This window comes from Coloeus monedula (genome assembly GCF_965178545.1).
Source record: "Coloeus monedula genome assembly, chromosome: 5".
NCBI classification, from domain to species: domain Eukaryota; kingdom Metazoa; phylum Chordata; class Aves; order Passeriformes; family Corvidae; genus Coloeus; species Coloeus monedula.
In genome coordinates, this window is record NC_138785.1 from 72,892,837 (window position 1) to 72,908,644 (window position 15,808).

The window sequence follows — 15,808 nt, forward strand, 5'->3', positions numbered from 1 at the left end:
GCCACAATTAAGCACAATGAAACACCACGAGGAGGTCAGGACCACATGAAATTTTCATGTCGATTTTTGTGGCCCTCCTTGCCGGACAGAGCGAGCAGCAAAAGCCTATTTTAGGCAAGAGAGTGAGCGAGGGGCATTATTGTGTGTCCTCACAGCTGAGGGAGAGCTGCCAGGGGTGGCTGAGCTTATCTGTTGGGCTCTGTGCCAGGTCCTGCCCAGGGGAAAGCCAAAAAGTCAGCAACGCATCTCCAACATCCCCTGGCAGCCACATCAAGGCGCCACGCGCATCCCGAATTTCTGGGATGCGTGCATGCAGGCACGGAGCCTTACTGGGAATGCCACGAGTGACTCCCGGGGAGTTCAGTTCTGACAACGCTGAGGAATTGTCAACATCAGAACTCGTGGCACACTCAGGGCCCTGCCTCTCCTTTTTATTTCCCACCATTCTGCAAACAGGCCCCATCCAACTTCAACACAAACGAGGAGATTTAATACTTGGAAGTTTATTTGCTCAGTTTCATCCCAGCTGCCCTAATAACATCCCTGAGAGCAACCCAGAGAAACAAAATCCCCTCCTTGCTTCACCTCCACCCCCTCCTTAGGTAACAACATCTACCACGCAAGCCTGAAAACAAACCCCTGAAAGTCAAATACCGAAGTTTAAGGCTTTTCACCTTTTGTCTTGAGAGATCTCCTTTCACCCAAGATCCCTTTCCCTTATCCAGGTGTCCAGTGCTGCCCTTAACACCTGAGAAGATCCAAAAGCCTTTGGAGCAGAGCCACCACTGGATGCCTGCAGCATCTTAAGACTGTATTTTATTTTGGGATAAAAGGAGTGGAAATTAGAGTAAAAGAGCTTTTTGGCTGTGCACATTTCTTTAGATCTACAAACACTCCCTGGTGCATCTTCATGGTAAATATATATGCACAGTAAAATAAATCAGAGCAGAATACTACATTAGCACTTCCACCTTTTTCTCTGAAAAATATCAAGGATCTGGTGTGAGTGGAAGTATTTAAGGTTTGGAGGGCTTATAATTTGAAAAAAAACCCCTATTTTATCTTTGTTTTTTATCAGGGGTCTGCCCAAATCTAAGACTCAGCCATTTGTGCTGAACCACACTGCGAGCATTTGTTCTGCTTTTCAAATCTGCCTTAAAAATACATAAATACAACCACATCACCGCATGGCATGACAGGAGTTTGTGAGGAGCAGTGGTGACACCTCTAACACACCACTGGCACTGAGGGATTGCACAAGCAGGATCTCAGAGGGATTCTTTGCTTCGCTGTGCTCAGCCTGGGCTAATCACCATCAGATTTGAGTAATTTTGGTTAAATACTGTTAGATAAATAACTGTGCCTTTATTATCCCATATTCCCACAACAGGTGATGGGCTGAGCTCAGGAGACGTCCTAAAGTCAGTGTTCATCCCACAAATTCCCAGGTTAAAAGCAGGTGGGAATAAGGATTCTGGAACAGCAAAACCAGCTGGGCATGTGAAGGCCCATCCCTCATACTCCTGGGTGGGGAATGGGGAAGAGAGGGGACAGCACAGAGACTGAGCAGGGACAAGGTAAGCGCGCCGAGTGTGGTGTCACTTGTCACACCCACGTGCTATAAAAGCCAAATATTTCATGAAAAACCCCACCTGTAGTAGGTTTTGTTGATCCATTTGGGGCAGGGGGAACATGTGCATTTTTTTCATGCACTCTAAATCCCACGGGAAGCCGCTCCAAAGGACCAAGGTGAAGCACGGAGAAGGGAGGCCGCTGCCTCCGTGCAGAACCACCCGCGCTCCCCCCACACCTCCCTCGGCTTCCTAAGCAGCGCTTTGAAAACACCCTCGTCAGGAAATTCGGAGGGAGGCCGTCCCCCCCCCCCCCCGGCACACAATTGGTATATCCACTTTCCATTAGAGGGTAGGAAGCCTCGGGAGCCCAACATCCCACTCTGACATCAAACTGCTAAAACAGGAGTTATCAGATGGAACGCGTGGGTCAGCATTGTGCCTCGAGACATAAAAAGGACCTTGGTATTAATGTGAGGAAATGTGACTATTGTGTGCAGAGTGATACCCATTCAAGCCCAGACCACTTGTCTCTGGACGCTACTCTCCCTGGAATATCCTTGGCGCCAGCATCCAGCTTTTCTCCTCGTCCCCTTGAAGAAAAAAGTCATCTGGGCAGGGCCTGGGCCAGGACTTGGATCCAGTGTTTTGCCAGGAGCAGCGGCGGCGGGCGTGCACGTGTGTGCCTCTGGAGCGGGATACAGGAAACTGTTGATTCTCTGTATCTAGGAATGATCAATTGTCCGCAGGGTGGAACAGCCTTTAATTTCTCCTGAAGCGTAATTCGTGTTCCGCTCCTTCCCCCCACCCCCCCCCCCCCACCCCGGCAGAGCCACATCCTGCTCTCCAATTGGCTTTTTGCTGCCGTCAGGAGTTTGCTTTGTTCTCCCCAAAACTGCTGCAAGCACCTCTAAAATCACCGGTCTGAGCATCAGCTGCAAGTGGGAAAAGTTAAGCAGCTATAGCTCCACAAGTCCTTGATAAATTGTGCCTAAATTGAAGCAAACCCTGTGCAAACCCCCCTTGTAATGTGGGTAAGGAGAAGGTGAATTATTTCAGAACCTCAAACTACAAAAACGACATCCGAAGAGCTGTTTTAAAACTCCAAACTACAAGAACAAGATCCAAATCATTGTTTTAAGACCTAACACTGAGAAAAAGCCAAGGTCCAAATGATGAAAGTATGTGCCTGGCTAATTTAAGGGAGCTGCCAAGGAGATCAGAACCCTGTGACTGATGGCAAAGATGTGTCCCCACGTATTCCAAAGACTCACTTGCATCACCTCTCCATTAAATTTAAGGCCCAGCCTAAACCAAGCTGCTGTATTTATTTGCAGGGATTTAATTCCAGGCGTGCTGCAGGTAAAGCTTTCCTGGACAAGGGCCTGGAGTGCCAGGACAAGGGGGACATTTAGATTAGACCTGAAAAAGAAGTTTTTTTACAATGAGAGTGGTGAGGCCCTGACCCAGGTTGCTCAGAGAAGCTGTGGCTGCCCCTGGATCCCTGGAAGTGTCCAAGGCCAGGCTGGACAGGGCTTGGAGCACCCTGGTTTAGTGGAAAACATTCCTGCTCACTGCAGGGGGGTTGGGCTTGATGACCTTTAAAGGTCACTTCCCACCCAAACAATTCTGTGATTTTACTTGCCAACATTTGTTGTGACTTCAGAAAAAGCCTCAGCCTAAAAACCACCCTGATCTTCCCCCAAAAATGCAGATCCCACGTCCAAAAGCCTCCAGCTTCAGACACATACCCACCTTCCTGTTAGAGCTCCTAACATTTGCTGGAAACAAATGTTACCACCAAAATCGAAGTTACAAGCATGAAAAGCAGAAGAGAATTAAAAAACTTCATCAGTTAATGCAAGGAAGCACTGAAACACCCAGGAGAAATGACCCAAATGTCACTGCTGAGCAGCATTTTAGTGCTCAGGCATCTGCACTGCTTTGGGCTCATTATTCCCTGCAAAGGCAGCCAGTATTCATTAAAAGTAAGACAGGCCATACCTTAAACCTCAGATTTCTTCAAGCCATCCTGTTTTTCACACACCTGTGCACAAAACCCAGCATTTTAGGCCAATGGTCAATTGTTGGGAGTTTTATGGCTCGTGCTGTGTTGGTTCAAAGCTGAGTCCAACACGGTGATCTTTTAAAACCAGAATTATAGTGGAGAGCATCCAGTTATGCTCATGGAGAGCTGCACACACATCACAGAGACCAACAGCTCGATAGGATGATGCAGAGCTGTCACTGCATCTGTAATTCCACCTTCATTGCCTGCCAGCACCAGGACCCCAGGGTTCCAACTCAGCCCCTCTCCAAATGGGAATTTTGGATCTTTTAGCCCTGTATTAAGGTGGGCAGCAACCTCACACCAGCTGACCCAAAAAAAAGTCTCCAGCAAGAGAGAGTCTGGGGAGCACATTCAGCCAAGAGACCACATTTTGGCTCAAACATTTCACCCAGAATGCAGGAAAATGAGATGAGGATGCAAAGATGTCATTCCCACACTTGGTTTTCCTCTGTGTTTACAGAGCAGCAGAGGATTTTGTAGGATCCTGGTGCAGCAGCTCCCTTGGGGTAGGAAATGAAGCGTTTGGGGCACCTGGCATTGCCTGGAGAAACCCTACTTTTATTTCCTCCCTCCTTCCCAGCTTGTCTTGCTCTGGACAATCCATGCAAAGGATCATCTCCACAGTTTTGTTCCAGGAAATCAAAGCCTGAGTATTACAAAAAACCTCCCAAAGCTTCCCAAGAATGGCAGCAATGGAAGGGAATTTCTGAACAGGGAACAATTCACTCCCAGACACACCTCAGCTCTGGCATAATTAAACCTCAGTTTGGTAATTGGGTGGTTTTTCTCAGAAGTTCAGGGTTATTTTTCTTAGAAGAGCTTAAGGGGCTCATCTCAGCCACCTTCAGCCACCCAAAAAGTCACCCCTCCAGGAGGATCAGCTGCAGCCTCAGCAGCCACAGACTGATTTATTTGTATAAAATCCACCCTGGAAGAAACTTCAGTAAAACCACCTCTGAAAAAGGAACTGATAGCCCAGATGACTCCAATGCCTGGACTCTGACAAATTCTGTGCCTAACAGTGAAAAAGCTGGATTTTGGCTACTTTGATGTCGTAATGAGGGGAAAAAGAAAAGAAAAAAATACCTCTTTTCACACATGTCCATATTGAAAGTCTGGACTTTTGCTCTGCCTGAAGCTCATTTTAAAAATCATCATCCTTCCATTTCAAACAGGACCCCAGCACACCAGAAGCCCATTTTTCCTTAAAAATCCTAAACAACTCAGCTGAAAAAAAAAAAAAAGGATAAGACTAATAGCACCAGCACAAACAGCAGTGCTTCAGGGAAATAAGGAAGCCTTTTTTGTCCTGTTTTGAACGGAAGGGAAAACACAAAAAGCCCAGGAGGACACACAAGGAAAGTGAACTTCTTCAGATGCAGAAGAATCCACAGCATTCACATTCCTCATCCCCAAACAATGCACCCCACGGCATTAAGTCCACACTTGTCATAGCAGAGCACAGCTCCCTTAAATCTTTCAATTAAGATGGCATTTGTAAAATTGCAGGCTTGGAAATTGCTGGATATTATTCCTAAGTTCAAGTCATCGCTCATAGCCAAAAAGCAGACTCCGAGATGGTCAAACAGGGCTCCAGGCCGTGCCTAATCTGCATCACCATTCCCAATAACTGCCCGCTGCAGATCAACTGGGATTTGCACGTAATCTAAAAATAACTTTTAACAAACTTCAAGGACTGTCTGACACTGTGACACTGACAATAATCCAGAGCATGTGCATTTAACCTCTAAAATAGCCAGTGCCCACACAGGAAGGTGCCAGCTGCTGGGACAAACCCAGGCTGCTGCTGTGTCCAAGAGCTGCGTTTTCCCAGGCACATCCCACAAAATCCAGCTTCCACAAAATGGGTGGGAAAGGACCTTAAAGATCATCCAGTTCCACCCCCTTTCCATGGGCAGGGACGCCTTCCACCAGACCAGGTTGCTCCAAGCCTCATCCTACCTGGCCTTGAACAATTCCAGGGAATAAAGAAGGCTAAGTTATGTCTAATTTCAGAACTATTTATCTTATAATTGAAAACATTTTCTAGAAAAACAAAGTTGCTACCTCTAAGCAAGATTGTCACAGCCACCAGCCCCAGAAGAAAACACTTCAGCTGTATGACTTGATTTCTGTCCTCTCCTAAAAAAACCCCTCTGTTTCTCAGACTTGGCCTGGCACTTTATGGGATGTCAGTTCAGATCTGGATTCCCTATCTCTTCCAGCTTCACTTTTCAAAGGATTCACTAAATATCAGCACTGGATTTTACGGGAAATTAAGCGAACAGGATTTTGTTTGATTTTCTGCAGAAAAAGAAGTTCAGAGTTGCATATGAACTGAAACAAAATGACGGGAGGTTTTGGTGAAGGGCTTGGCTGTCTTCCTCCCTCACCATTTATCACAGGCAATACTGAAGATATGAAAACACTGAGCCACAAGCAAAGTTCAAGGATGGGTTGGATGGGGCCTAGAGCAACCTGGCCTAGTGGAAGGTGTCCCTACCCTTAAAGAGATAAGTTTTAAGGTCCCTTCCAACCCAAACTGCCCTGATCCCATGAAATCCCACGACCAGGAACAACCTCCCTCCCACCCCCGTTTTTGGGGGTCACTCACCGGTGGCGCTGGGAGTGCCCTCGAGGTTGACGTTGACGAAGAAGCGGATGCTGTCCCCGGACACAATGGTGGAGTTGACGCCGTCAAAGAGCTCCTCGCCCGCCCCTTCCTCCTTCGCATCGTCCGTGTCGCACTTGAGGTACCCTGACAACGAGATGGGGGTGCCATGAGAGGGCCGCAGGCTGTCCTTGGGCCCATCCTTGGACACCGGGGGGGACGAAGAGTCCGAGTCCGACTCCGAGTCCAAGTCCATGGCTGGCAAGGCCTCTGCCGCCGCTGGGGCCTGGGGAGGGGCCGCTCTGAGGGCCTGTGAGGGCCGGAGGGTTCAAGAAATGACCCCAGTATGTTTTGGGGTGGCCTCAGGGGCTCGTCCCTCTGGCCTCACACCAACGGTGTGGGCAGCAAGGCCCAGCCCCAACACCTCGTGCCCCTCAGGTAAAAAACACCATAAGGATGAAAATGTTGACCGGGAACCATAAAAACATCGCCAAAAGCAAGAGCTGTGCCCCAGCCCACCCTGAATCAAACACCTCCACCAGCCCAAGGCCACGCTGCTGTCTTGCAATGCAGCAACTTGAAACTACAGGTGGAAAAATTGAAAAAAAAAATTTTTAAAAAAAAGAAGTTTCCAAAGAGACACCTGATATGGACAGAGAGACCCACAGCTCCCCAGGGCGCAGAGTAGAAGGTCACTGGGGGTGGCACCACAGAGAATGTGAGATAAGTTTCTTAATTACACCAAACAACTCCTTAGCCTTTTGCAAGGCTTTAATTAGAGTTTAACCCAGCCTCATCCAACAGCAAACTGGCCCCTGCAACATCTCGTTATGGAGCAGCTGGAGGACTCTTGTAGCACACTCATGTATCATGTTTAATTGGGAGAATTAGGGACATTACAGAATGTCGATTTTTACATTACCAGGATTATTCAGCAGCTTCTTCTCATCTTCTGACAAGTCTTTTATGCCTAATTTGAAGCAGGAGGGAGGTATTTCATTAGCTGGCTCTAGGCACTACAGTGAAATGAAAAGGGGGAGCTTCAAGGCAGAGGCTCGAATGGAAACTAAAATATTGATGCCTTTTTTTAAAGCCTCATATAAGCAAATGTGGAGGCAGCAGCTGAAAGCAGCACATGCTGCCTCTGAGAGATCGAGCCGACAGTTCTCCACCACAAAACACAAACCCAGAGGAGTGAGGCCACAAACAGGAACTCAGTGACACAGGACAGGGGCTGCAGCATTTCCTGCCACGAGCTGATGGAGCTCAGCATCTCCCCAGAGGGCTCAGAGGGTGCAGTGGGGCTGCAGGAGCTTCAAGCCTCCAGATGAGACTTCTAATTGCTTATGAAAGGTGTGGGAAACCTGATAAAGCCCCTCAGATTAAACCCCCTCCTGATCTTTGCCTCCTTCACCTTACAGCTTGACAGGAATAAATGTGAATGAGCCCTTTCAAAACTGAAGACTTCAAAAAGCATCCAAGGTGCTGCTGTCCCCATCCAGCAAAGCACACCGAGGGTATCACCCTCTGCTGCTGGCACAGTTTACGGTGTTTGCATCCCTGCACGATGGAAACTTGTCCAGACAGAAAAAAGTGAGGTGAGGAAAGTACAGGAAACACCTGAACACCGTGGGCACCACCAGATATGAAACCTCTGCTGGCAGGTGTGGCAGGTTGAGGGGCAGCCTGTGTCCTGGAGGGATGGACAGCAGTCAGACAAGGTGCCTGCTGCCATCAGAAGTACTACAAAGTCCCACAGAAGAATCTCGATCCCAAACTAAGTCCCAAAGTTGGGGTTTGGCTCCTCCAAAATGCATGACGGACACCGTAATCTCTCCTCAAAGCTGAGCACCCACAGTGCTGACATTCCCCCCCGTGCCAGGAGAGTCTGGGCAACCCTGCAAAGGAAAAGAATCAGCCTGGGGACATCTTTTTCCACCTCAACCACATCCAGAATTGCAGCCTCAGGGAAGTTTTGAGCTTCTTCTCCAACCTTCCCACTCACTGGGTCAGATGGGACACACATAAGATGGTTCGAGCACCCAGCTCTGAGAACAGGGGTGAGCTTTTCCTTCCTGTCCTAATGGAATTAGACGGATAAACAAGGAAAAGCCAAGCAGGGAAAAGTATTTATTCCCCTCCCCACCCACTGAAACTTGTTTGATAAGAGGGTGGCAGTGGTGGCCCCTGAAAACAGAGAGGGCTGGAGACAGGACAGAAGCAGCCCAGGAGCTGGAAGAAGGGCAAGGGTGGAGTAGGATCAGAGGGTTGGGCAGAGGTCAGCGAGGACTCTGGCAAGGAAAGCATCCTCTGTTCCTCCCTCTTTAGGGGAGGAAAGAGCAGAACAAAAGGCAGCTGAGCCTCGAGTCCCTTGGGCAAGGGACGGACAAAACACTCGGGTTGCAAATAATCCCCAACCTGGGCTGGACAGGAACTGCACTCCCAGACAGGTGTCTGCTTTGTCACTGAACCACCTCCAGGCTTCAGACCACTCCTGTTTGGAATCCCTCAGCCTATTTAGTCTGCCCAGAGTTTGAAACTACGAGCAGTTTACGGCTGTCAAAGGCAGGGTGACCTCGAGGTGACACGGGCTGTGTGCGTGGCAGATGCACCTTCCCTCTGAGCTCCAGCCCTGCCTCCAGCCCTGGCAGCTGCTTCCTTCCCCATTCCCTGATGCTCACCGAGTGCCACCCCCGCTGCTTGAAGGGCAGCAGATGCCACAAGCGACAGCAGAAGCTGTTCAGCTCCTCTGGAAGTTTGATGGGTGTTTTGCAGAAGTTCAGAGCAGGATCTCATGTGGCTGTTGCAGAATTTGTGCAGATACCAATCACGTTTCCATATGGAAGTCCCAGTAACTCTTCACAGGCTTTGTCAGGAGCAGTTGCTTTGGAGGCAGAGGGCAGAGTTAAATACCTTTCCATTGGCATCAGATTTCCTGGGGGAGAGTTTAAGATCTCCAAATTGGTGTTCCCCCCATTTTTATCACTGCAAGTTGGCACCTTCAGATGAAGGCAGCATTTGCTGAAGTGCCACGAGCCACAAGACGGCCAGTCAGAGCTCTGAGCACAGGAGTGCCACTTCAGCCTGAAATATGGTCTGAAGGCACTGGAGGAAAGAGGTTTGGCTGAGGAGGAGCTGGGAATACAGTTAAAGCTGGCAGAGATCAGTGCAGCCCTCCTGCACCATAAAGAACACATTGTGGTCGGGATAATCCCTCTCAGCCCACCCTGCAGGATTCATTTTATGACAAAGAAATGGAAAATATGGGAAGTGCATGAGACCAAGGAGAGCAAGCAGCATCCTTCAGTGCTGCAGGAACAAAACCCCCTCCTCACCCTCTGCAGCCAGAAGCAGCAGATGCTTTCACCTTAAATCCTCTTCTGCCTTAAGGGCTTTCCTCAGCCCATCCTATGCCACATGAAAATAAACCAGCCCCCCATTTTATGCAGGTGCTGGGAAGAAAAAAAAAAGGAATAATTATGATTTCTCTGGTGATTCCCCTCCAAAGCATGAATTACAGAGGAAAGAATCATCCTTTCCTCTGTAATTCATCCCTGGCCCAGACCCACTGTGCTCTAATATCCCAATATCCACCCAAGAGCAGGCTGGATGAGGCTTGGAGCAGCCTGGTCTAATGGAAGCTGCTCTGCCCATGGCAAGAGGGCGGAACTGGATGATCTTTAAGGTTCCTTCCAACTCAAACCATTCCAGGATTCTATGGTTCCATCCCCAGCCTTCTCTCTTCACTCTCCTCACATTTGCAGCTCCATCTCCTGGCTCCTGCTGCTCTCATCCTCCTCACAGCTCTGACAAGGTGCCTGCCCTGCAGCTATTTTGCTTTGGAGCTGAGTTTTAGCACCCAGGGCTCTGTAGGGAGCAGCAGTGACTGCACCTGCTGCCATCAGAGGTGGCATTATGTGTCCCACCGCTGCTCTGGTGGCACCTGGCAGCTGCAGTTGGGGCAATAAAATCAGCAGAGTCGCAGTGAGCAGGAAGCTCACTGAATATATCTGAGCACAGAAGTGCTCAGCCACTTCAGATATATTCCCTGGAAAAGCTGAAGTGGGAGCGGCACTCCCAGCCCAAGGGCTGCAGGCCTCTCCAGGAAAGCCAAAAATCTTAATCAAGCTCAATTTCCTGGGAGAAAAGCAGTTTTATTACTAAAAACATCCTCTCACACCCCAGGGGATGGGAATTATTCCAGCCACAGCCCCTGCACGACCTCTCGGGGTGTCTCAGGTGACAAAGCCAACTGTGGAGCTTTAACCAACATGTGCGGGCACGAGCCACTCACGGACTCAGAGCAGTTTTCCGGAAGCAACTGGTTTTTACCCTCAATTACCAAGGCAATCTCCTCTCCAAGCCTGGAAAACTGTTCTCATTTACAGCAGTGCCTATTCCCTCCTTCAAATCCAAGCCCCAGCTTTCAGGATCATGGAATTGCATCGCCTCCTCTTCATGAGTGGTAGTTAACTCCTCCAAAAAAATCTCCTCAGAAAGCCAGGAACCTCAAACTACATTAAAAGAGGCTTTTTGAGCTATGATTGGCAATCCCACACTACCAGCTTGTCATGTTAAAAGCCCTTTTGGATTTCTCAGATGAGTGTTTAGGCCCAAAAGGCAGCAAATTGTTTTGAAAGAGCCCAAAACCCATTTTTGCATCCATTTTCTCAGAGGAATTACAGGTCAAGTACAGAAGGTCAACTGAATCAATGATAATAATATATATTCAATAGCTTTTAAAGGTAAAGGAGCATCAACTGGGACATGGGCATTACCCTAAAATCCAGCCTGGTTCTTTTGAGCATCCCAAATGCTCAGCTGTAATGGAGTATTAGGGAACTCAAGAGAGATTTAAGCCCTATATCTGCCTAAAAACTGGCAATAATACTGGCATTAGGTTAAAAAAAGTCACCTTCACCTAAGCTTTTTCCTCGTGGATTTTCAACTTGCTCTAGCCAAGAACAGACACTAATTTTCAAGAAAGGCGTGAAGTTTTAATTAACCTGAGCTCTCAGCTCTCAGAGGGTTTGCTTCTCTCCCTGCAGGCTCCGATTCACTGCGCCACTCGGAAAACACCCAAATCCCCAACTTTGGGTGAGAAAGGAAACTCAATTAATAATGGAGCCTCCACCTCCATCCTGACCTTTACACTCTGCACAGAAAGCACAGATTCCTGGTGCCTCCGTAGGTTAGGTAACCTTCCAGCCAGTTGACTCTGGCAGGGAGAGAGCAATTGGAGGATTCAGGAGAGACCTGGAAGAACTTTATACAAGTGTTATCAGTTCTCCAGTCTCCAGATCATTCTAGAAAAACAGGGTTTAAACAGCACCCTACTCACACATGAACCAAAGCAAGTTTGTGGGCACATCTCATAGGCTGATTCCAGCATAATCACCTACTCACCAAAATAATTCTCTTTTTTTTTTTTCCCCCAGATCAAATGAGAGCAATTACATTGATGTAACAACACGTTTTAGGTAAACGTGCGCCTAAATTTTACACATCTCTGCTGAGGTTAAACTGCACAGTTTGGGGCTCACTTCTTGTTCTGAATGATAAGAATCACAAAAAATCCCTTCCCTCCTAACAAATTACTGCATTTCAGAGACAAGAACAACTGCAGGGCTGCAGCCAGCCAGCAGCACCCAAAGCTGTCTCCCACCCAATGAAAACTGTAAGCCACAATGATTAAATAAAGCTGGATGCTCGCTAGGATTTTAAGGTTTTCCTTTGGTTCACAGCTGAAAGAATCCCTGGCAAGGCTCACTGGTTTTGTCCTGAGGAGATTTAGCCCTGGCAACCACAGGGACACTGTGCCAGCCCAAGAGACAGCTGGGGGGCTGGGAGTGTCCCCAGAGCAGACCTCATGGTTGGACTGCTGAGGGTCTGCTGCTGAATGCATGCCTTGGTTAGAAAAACTCCTTTATTGATTCCTAGGGAAGCTGTGGTTGCCTCCTCCCTGGAAGTGTCTAAGGCCAGGCTGGACAGGGCTTGGAGCAACCTGGTCAAGTGGAAGGTGTCCTTTTCCATGGCAAGGGGTGGAACAGATGGTCTTTAGGGTCCCAATTCAAATAAACCACTTATGATTAAGCCAAATAATTTGGGTTGGCACAGGCAGATCTTCAGATCATGTAAACAGGATTTAAAGAAGCATCCCCTAATGCCAGACCTTCCATGGGTACCTTAAGAGCCAGAAGTGTTGGGTGATGCTTCCTGGCTCTCCAGCAGTCCCTGGGAGCCCATCAGATAGAGATTTTCTAGAGCAATGACCACCTGCTACGATGATGTCAATCCATTACCTAAGCTCAAGAGCACAGATAAAACCACAACCTCCTCTTGGAAAGGAAAAAAAAAACCAAACCAGAGGTAGAAAGTGCAGAGCAGGTGAGTCACCAAGAGCAGAGCTGCAACCTCTCCCAGATCCCTGCACTGCTGGCCGACCATAACCTCAGCTGCATCTTCCCAACCCTACTTGAGTCTTTTGTCATGAAGAGCCAGATGAAAACATCAAGCTTCCCCTGCCACTTCAGTGATAATTCATAACAGAACTTCAAGAGCTGATCTGCTGCAAAAAAAAAAAAAAAAACCAAAACCAACTCCAAAACAAAACCAAAAAAAAAAAAAAAAAAAACAAACAACACCCAGGCACTTTTGAATTAATTCCAGTATTGTATTTTGCAGCCAGATTTCTAGGAAATGTTGTGAATAATCCAAGTAATTCAGTGGAGTGTTGTTGGGGTTTTTTGTTTTGTTTTTACAGAACACGGGAGCACGTGGAGTTTCAGTTTTGCAGCAGAACCCTCAGAAATCAGGGGTGTTCCTTCTATCATTTTATTAGAGACCTCCTGATAATTCCAGAAACAAAAATCTGCAAGAGACCTGTGAGCCACCCCCTGGTGCTCTCCCACAGGTAGCAGCAGTTCACCTCCTGCTGGCAAACTGGGCATCACACGGAGGAAAAAGCCACTGTGAAAGGATTTGTTTCACAAAAACATTTAAATTAATCTCCTAGTTAAGCAAACAATTCCAAGATAAACAAAGTCAAATATAAAAAAAGAAAAAAAAAAAAAAAAAGAGAAAAGAAAGAAAATCCACTCCCCCCCTACCACACATACCAAGCCGAACTGCAAACTGAAAAACAAAAACAAGCAGATAAAATATATCCAAACATCCCAAGCCAGACAGGGGCCTTGGGGCCCTTCAACACAACTGTGATTTATTGTGCCAGCAAAACCAATTAATAAGTCAGAGGAGACCAAGCAGTGAGGGATTTGCTCTGGAAGACCAGAAAAAAAAAAAAAAAAAAAAATTTAAGCTGCAGGATGTTGAGCCAGCTTTAAAACAAGGCAACAATTCAGATATCCCCAGCACTGCACTGGGATTCCTTCCCTTGGATGTTGCAAGAGGAACCCGAAAACTTCTGGGTTTGTGTCTTATCAGGGAAAGTCCTTGGCTCAGATAAAAACCTCATCGTAATTTAGGCAGAATTTAATCACTTGCAGGTAATTCCGGGGCCTTTAGAGCTCATCCACCTCCACGAGGAGAGTGCAGGATGCTCACAAGAGACAATGGGGGGCTTGATGAGTCAATTCTGAGCCCTGATTGCCGAGCTGCATTTCATCAGGACTCCAATTATCCCCGGGTTTGGACTGGGGCTACACAATCATCTCACTGCTCACTTAAATTCACCAGAAAGAAAACTCATTTGTCAAAACAACCTTAACAGAAGATTTAAGTGACTTTAAGACACAGGGAGGGGGACACCAATTATCATCAGGCCCTGCCAGGTTTGTTTGTGCAAGAGGCTTCTTCCACAGGCTCAAAAAATGAGTAAAACCATGGATTTTCATCAGCAAGGTGGCAGAGGATTATAAAAAATGACAATAAACATGGGTTGGAAACAGCATGGCCAACAGCTGCCATCAAATCTGCTGCCACCACACTCAAATCAGAAATCTCCAACTGGGCAGATACAAATATAATTCCTTCTTTTTCCTCTTAATATTGCTTGTACAGAACAAACTACTCACCACATTTTTTTCCCAGCTACATTTTAAGTCTTTACCTCATGCAAGGCACTAAAAGCCACAAAAGTGGCTTTCAAGTTCTTCCAGAAAAAGGGAGAAATTTGAACTTAAAGCTGAAGACATGGTCTCCTTGATAAACTTTCCAGATGTTTAGCTAGTTAGGCTGGGAGATAGTCTGGACTACAACAACCCACTGAACTTCCCAAACAGCCACATATTAATTCACTAGAAAATCCTTCCAGGGCTTTCCCCAGCTCCTCAGTAATTAACAGAGCTACAAATTATTAAACACTTGAAGTTTTCATGGATGTAAACATCCAGGAGGTTCTTCCAAAGCTCTGCTTCGGTGCCGCAGCCAAGATCACCCTCACCACAACCCTTTCAACTAAAAATGAGGTTTCAGCTTTTAAATTTTAACATCGCTGCAGCTGCTGTTGAGAACACAAGGAGGGTAAAGAAAAGTTAGCTGGCAAAAGACAGACCCAGGCTCTGAACAGAGCCTCAGATATGCTCAGAAACAAAAACATCCTAATTACTAAGAATACAGAAAACCCTATGTATATGCAAGATCCCAGAAGGAGATAAGGGAAAAGCGCTACTCTACGCAGAGCAGGAGTATCAAAAGATGTTCTCTGCTGAGAAAGGAGGAGGGGAGGGAAGTGTCCAAAAAAAACCAGAATTAAAGAGGTTTATTTTTTTCTTTGCTCTCTCCCAACACAGCATTAGGAGATTGGGGATTTTTATTATTTCAGAGGTGGGGCAAGGGCATCTCTTGCCTGGCAGATCCCCACAAGTGGTGCCACAAAGCAGCTCGGTGATTTTGTAGCTCCGTTTCAAAACAAGCTGTTTTGAAACCCTGTGAAAAGGTAACGTCTTTGTCTGTGGTTTCCTTCAGCCCCGATGATGTTTTGGGGTGAAGGATTTGAGAATCTGAGAGCACGAAACTCCTGCAGAGAGATCACCAAAGCAGCGCCTCGCAGCAGGGTGGGAACATTCACACCGGCAGCCTCCAAGATGTGCTGTCCATACGCTCCAAGGCCTCGGCTCAATCAAGCAGCAGAAGGTGACTCATGACTCCACAGCAGCTGAACTCTTCCAAAAGGTCAGTTTGTAATGAGGAGTAAGAGTGACAGCAGATTTAAGCGTGACATAACCAAGAAATCCACTGTACTTCCAATCGTGAATAACACAACGCTCAGCGCTGCGTGCGGGCTGAGGAGGAACTCACAAGCAACATCCTCTCCTTCCCCAAACCACACAGAAGCACAACAGGAAAGCACCAAACAGCTTCTTGAAGCCCTCAGAGGCGGCTCCAAGGTGCTGTCTCCTTAAGACAAAGGAGGAAGATGAGTAATAACACAAATATAGGGCAGAAATGCCCATTGCCATGGCACCAAGTCGACAAAAAAAGAAGCCTCTCTCAGAGATTTGCACAGAGGATGCCACAACTACAAAAAAAAAACATTCAGAGATCTGCTTTGGGGGTTTTTTTGTTGTTTGTGGCGATAGTTTGAGGAAGGCAAGA

The 15,808-nt window shown here is 47.3% G+C and overlaps 1 protein-coding gene across 7 annotated transcripts in view; it reads right to left on the reverse strand.

The window, feature by feature from the left end:
- SLC4A11 (solute carrier family 4 member 11) overlaps positions 1 to 15,808 on the reverse strand; it is a gene marked incomplete at its 3' end in the record, with an annotated part of 94,641 nt that overhangs the window by 59,924 nt on the left and 18,909 nt on the right. For all 7 annotated transcript variants that reach the window (XR_014226410.1, XM_082281954.1, XM_082281953.1 and 4 more), the window contains exon 3: positions 6,257 to 6,400. Coding sequence is in view for 6 of the 7 variants with exons in the window: in XM_082281954.1 (XP_082138080.1) it covers positions 6,257 to 6,400 (144 nt within the window). The remainder of the gene's footprint in view (positions 1 to 6,256; positions 6,401 to 15,808) is intronic.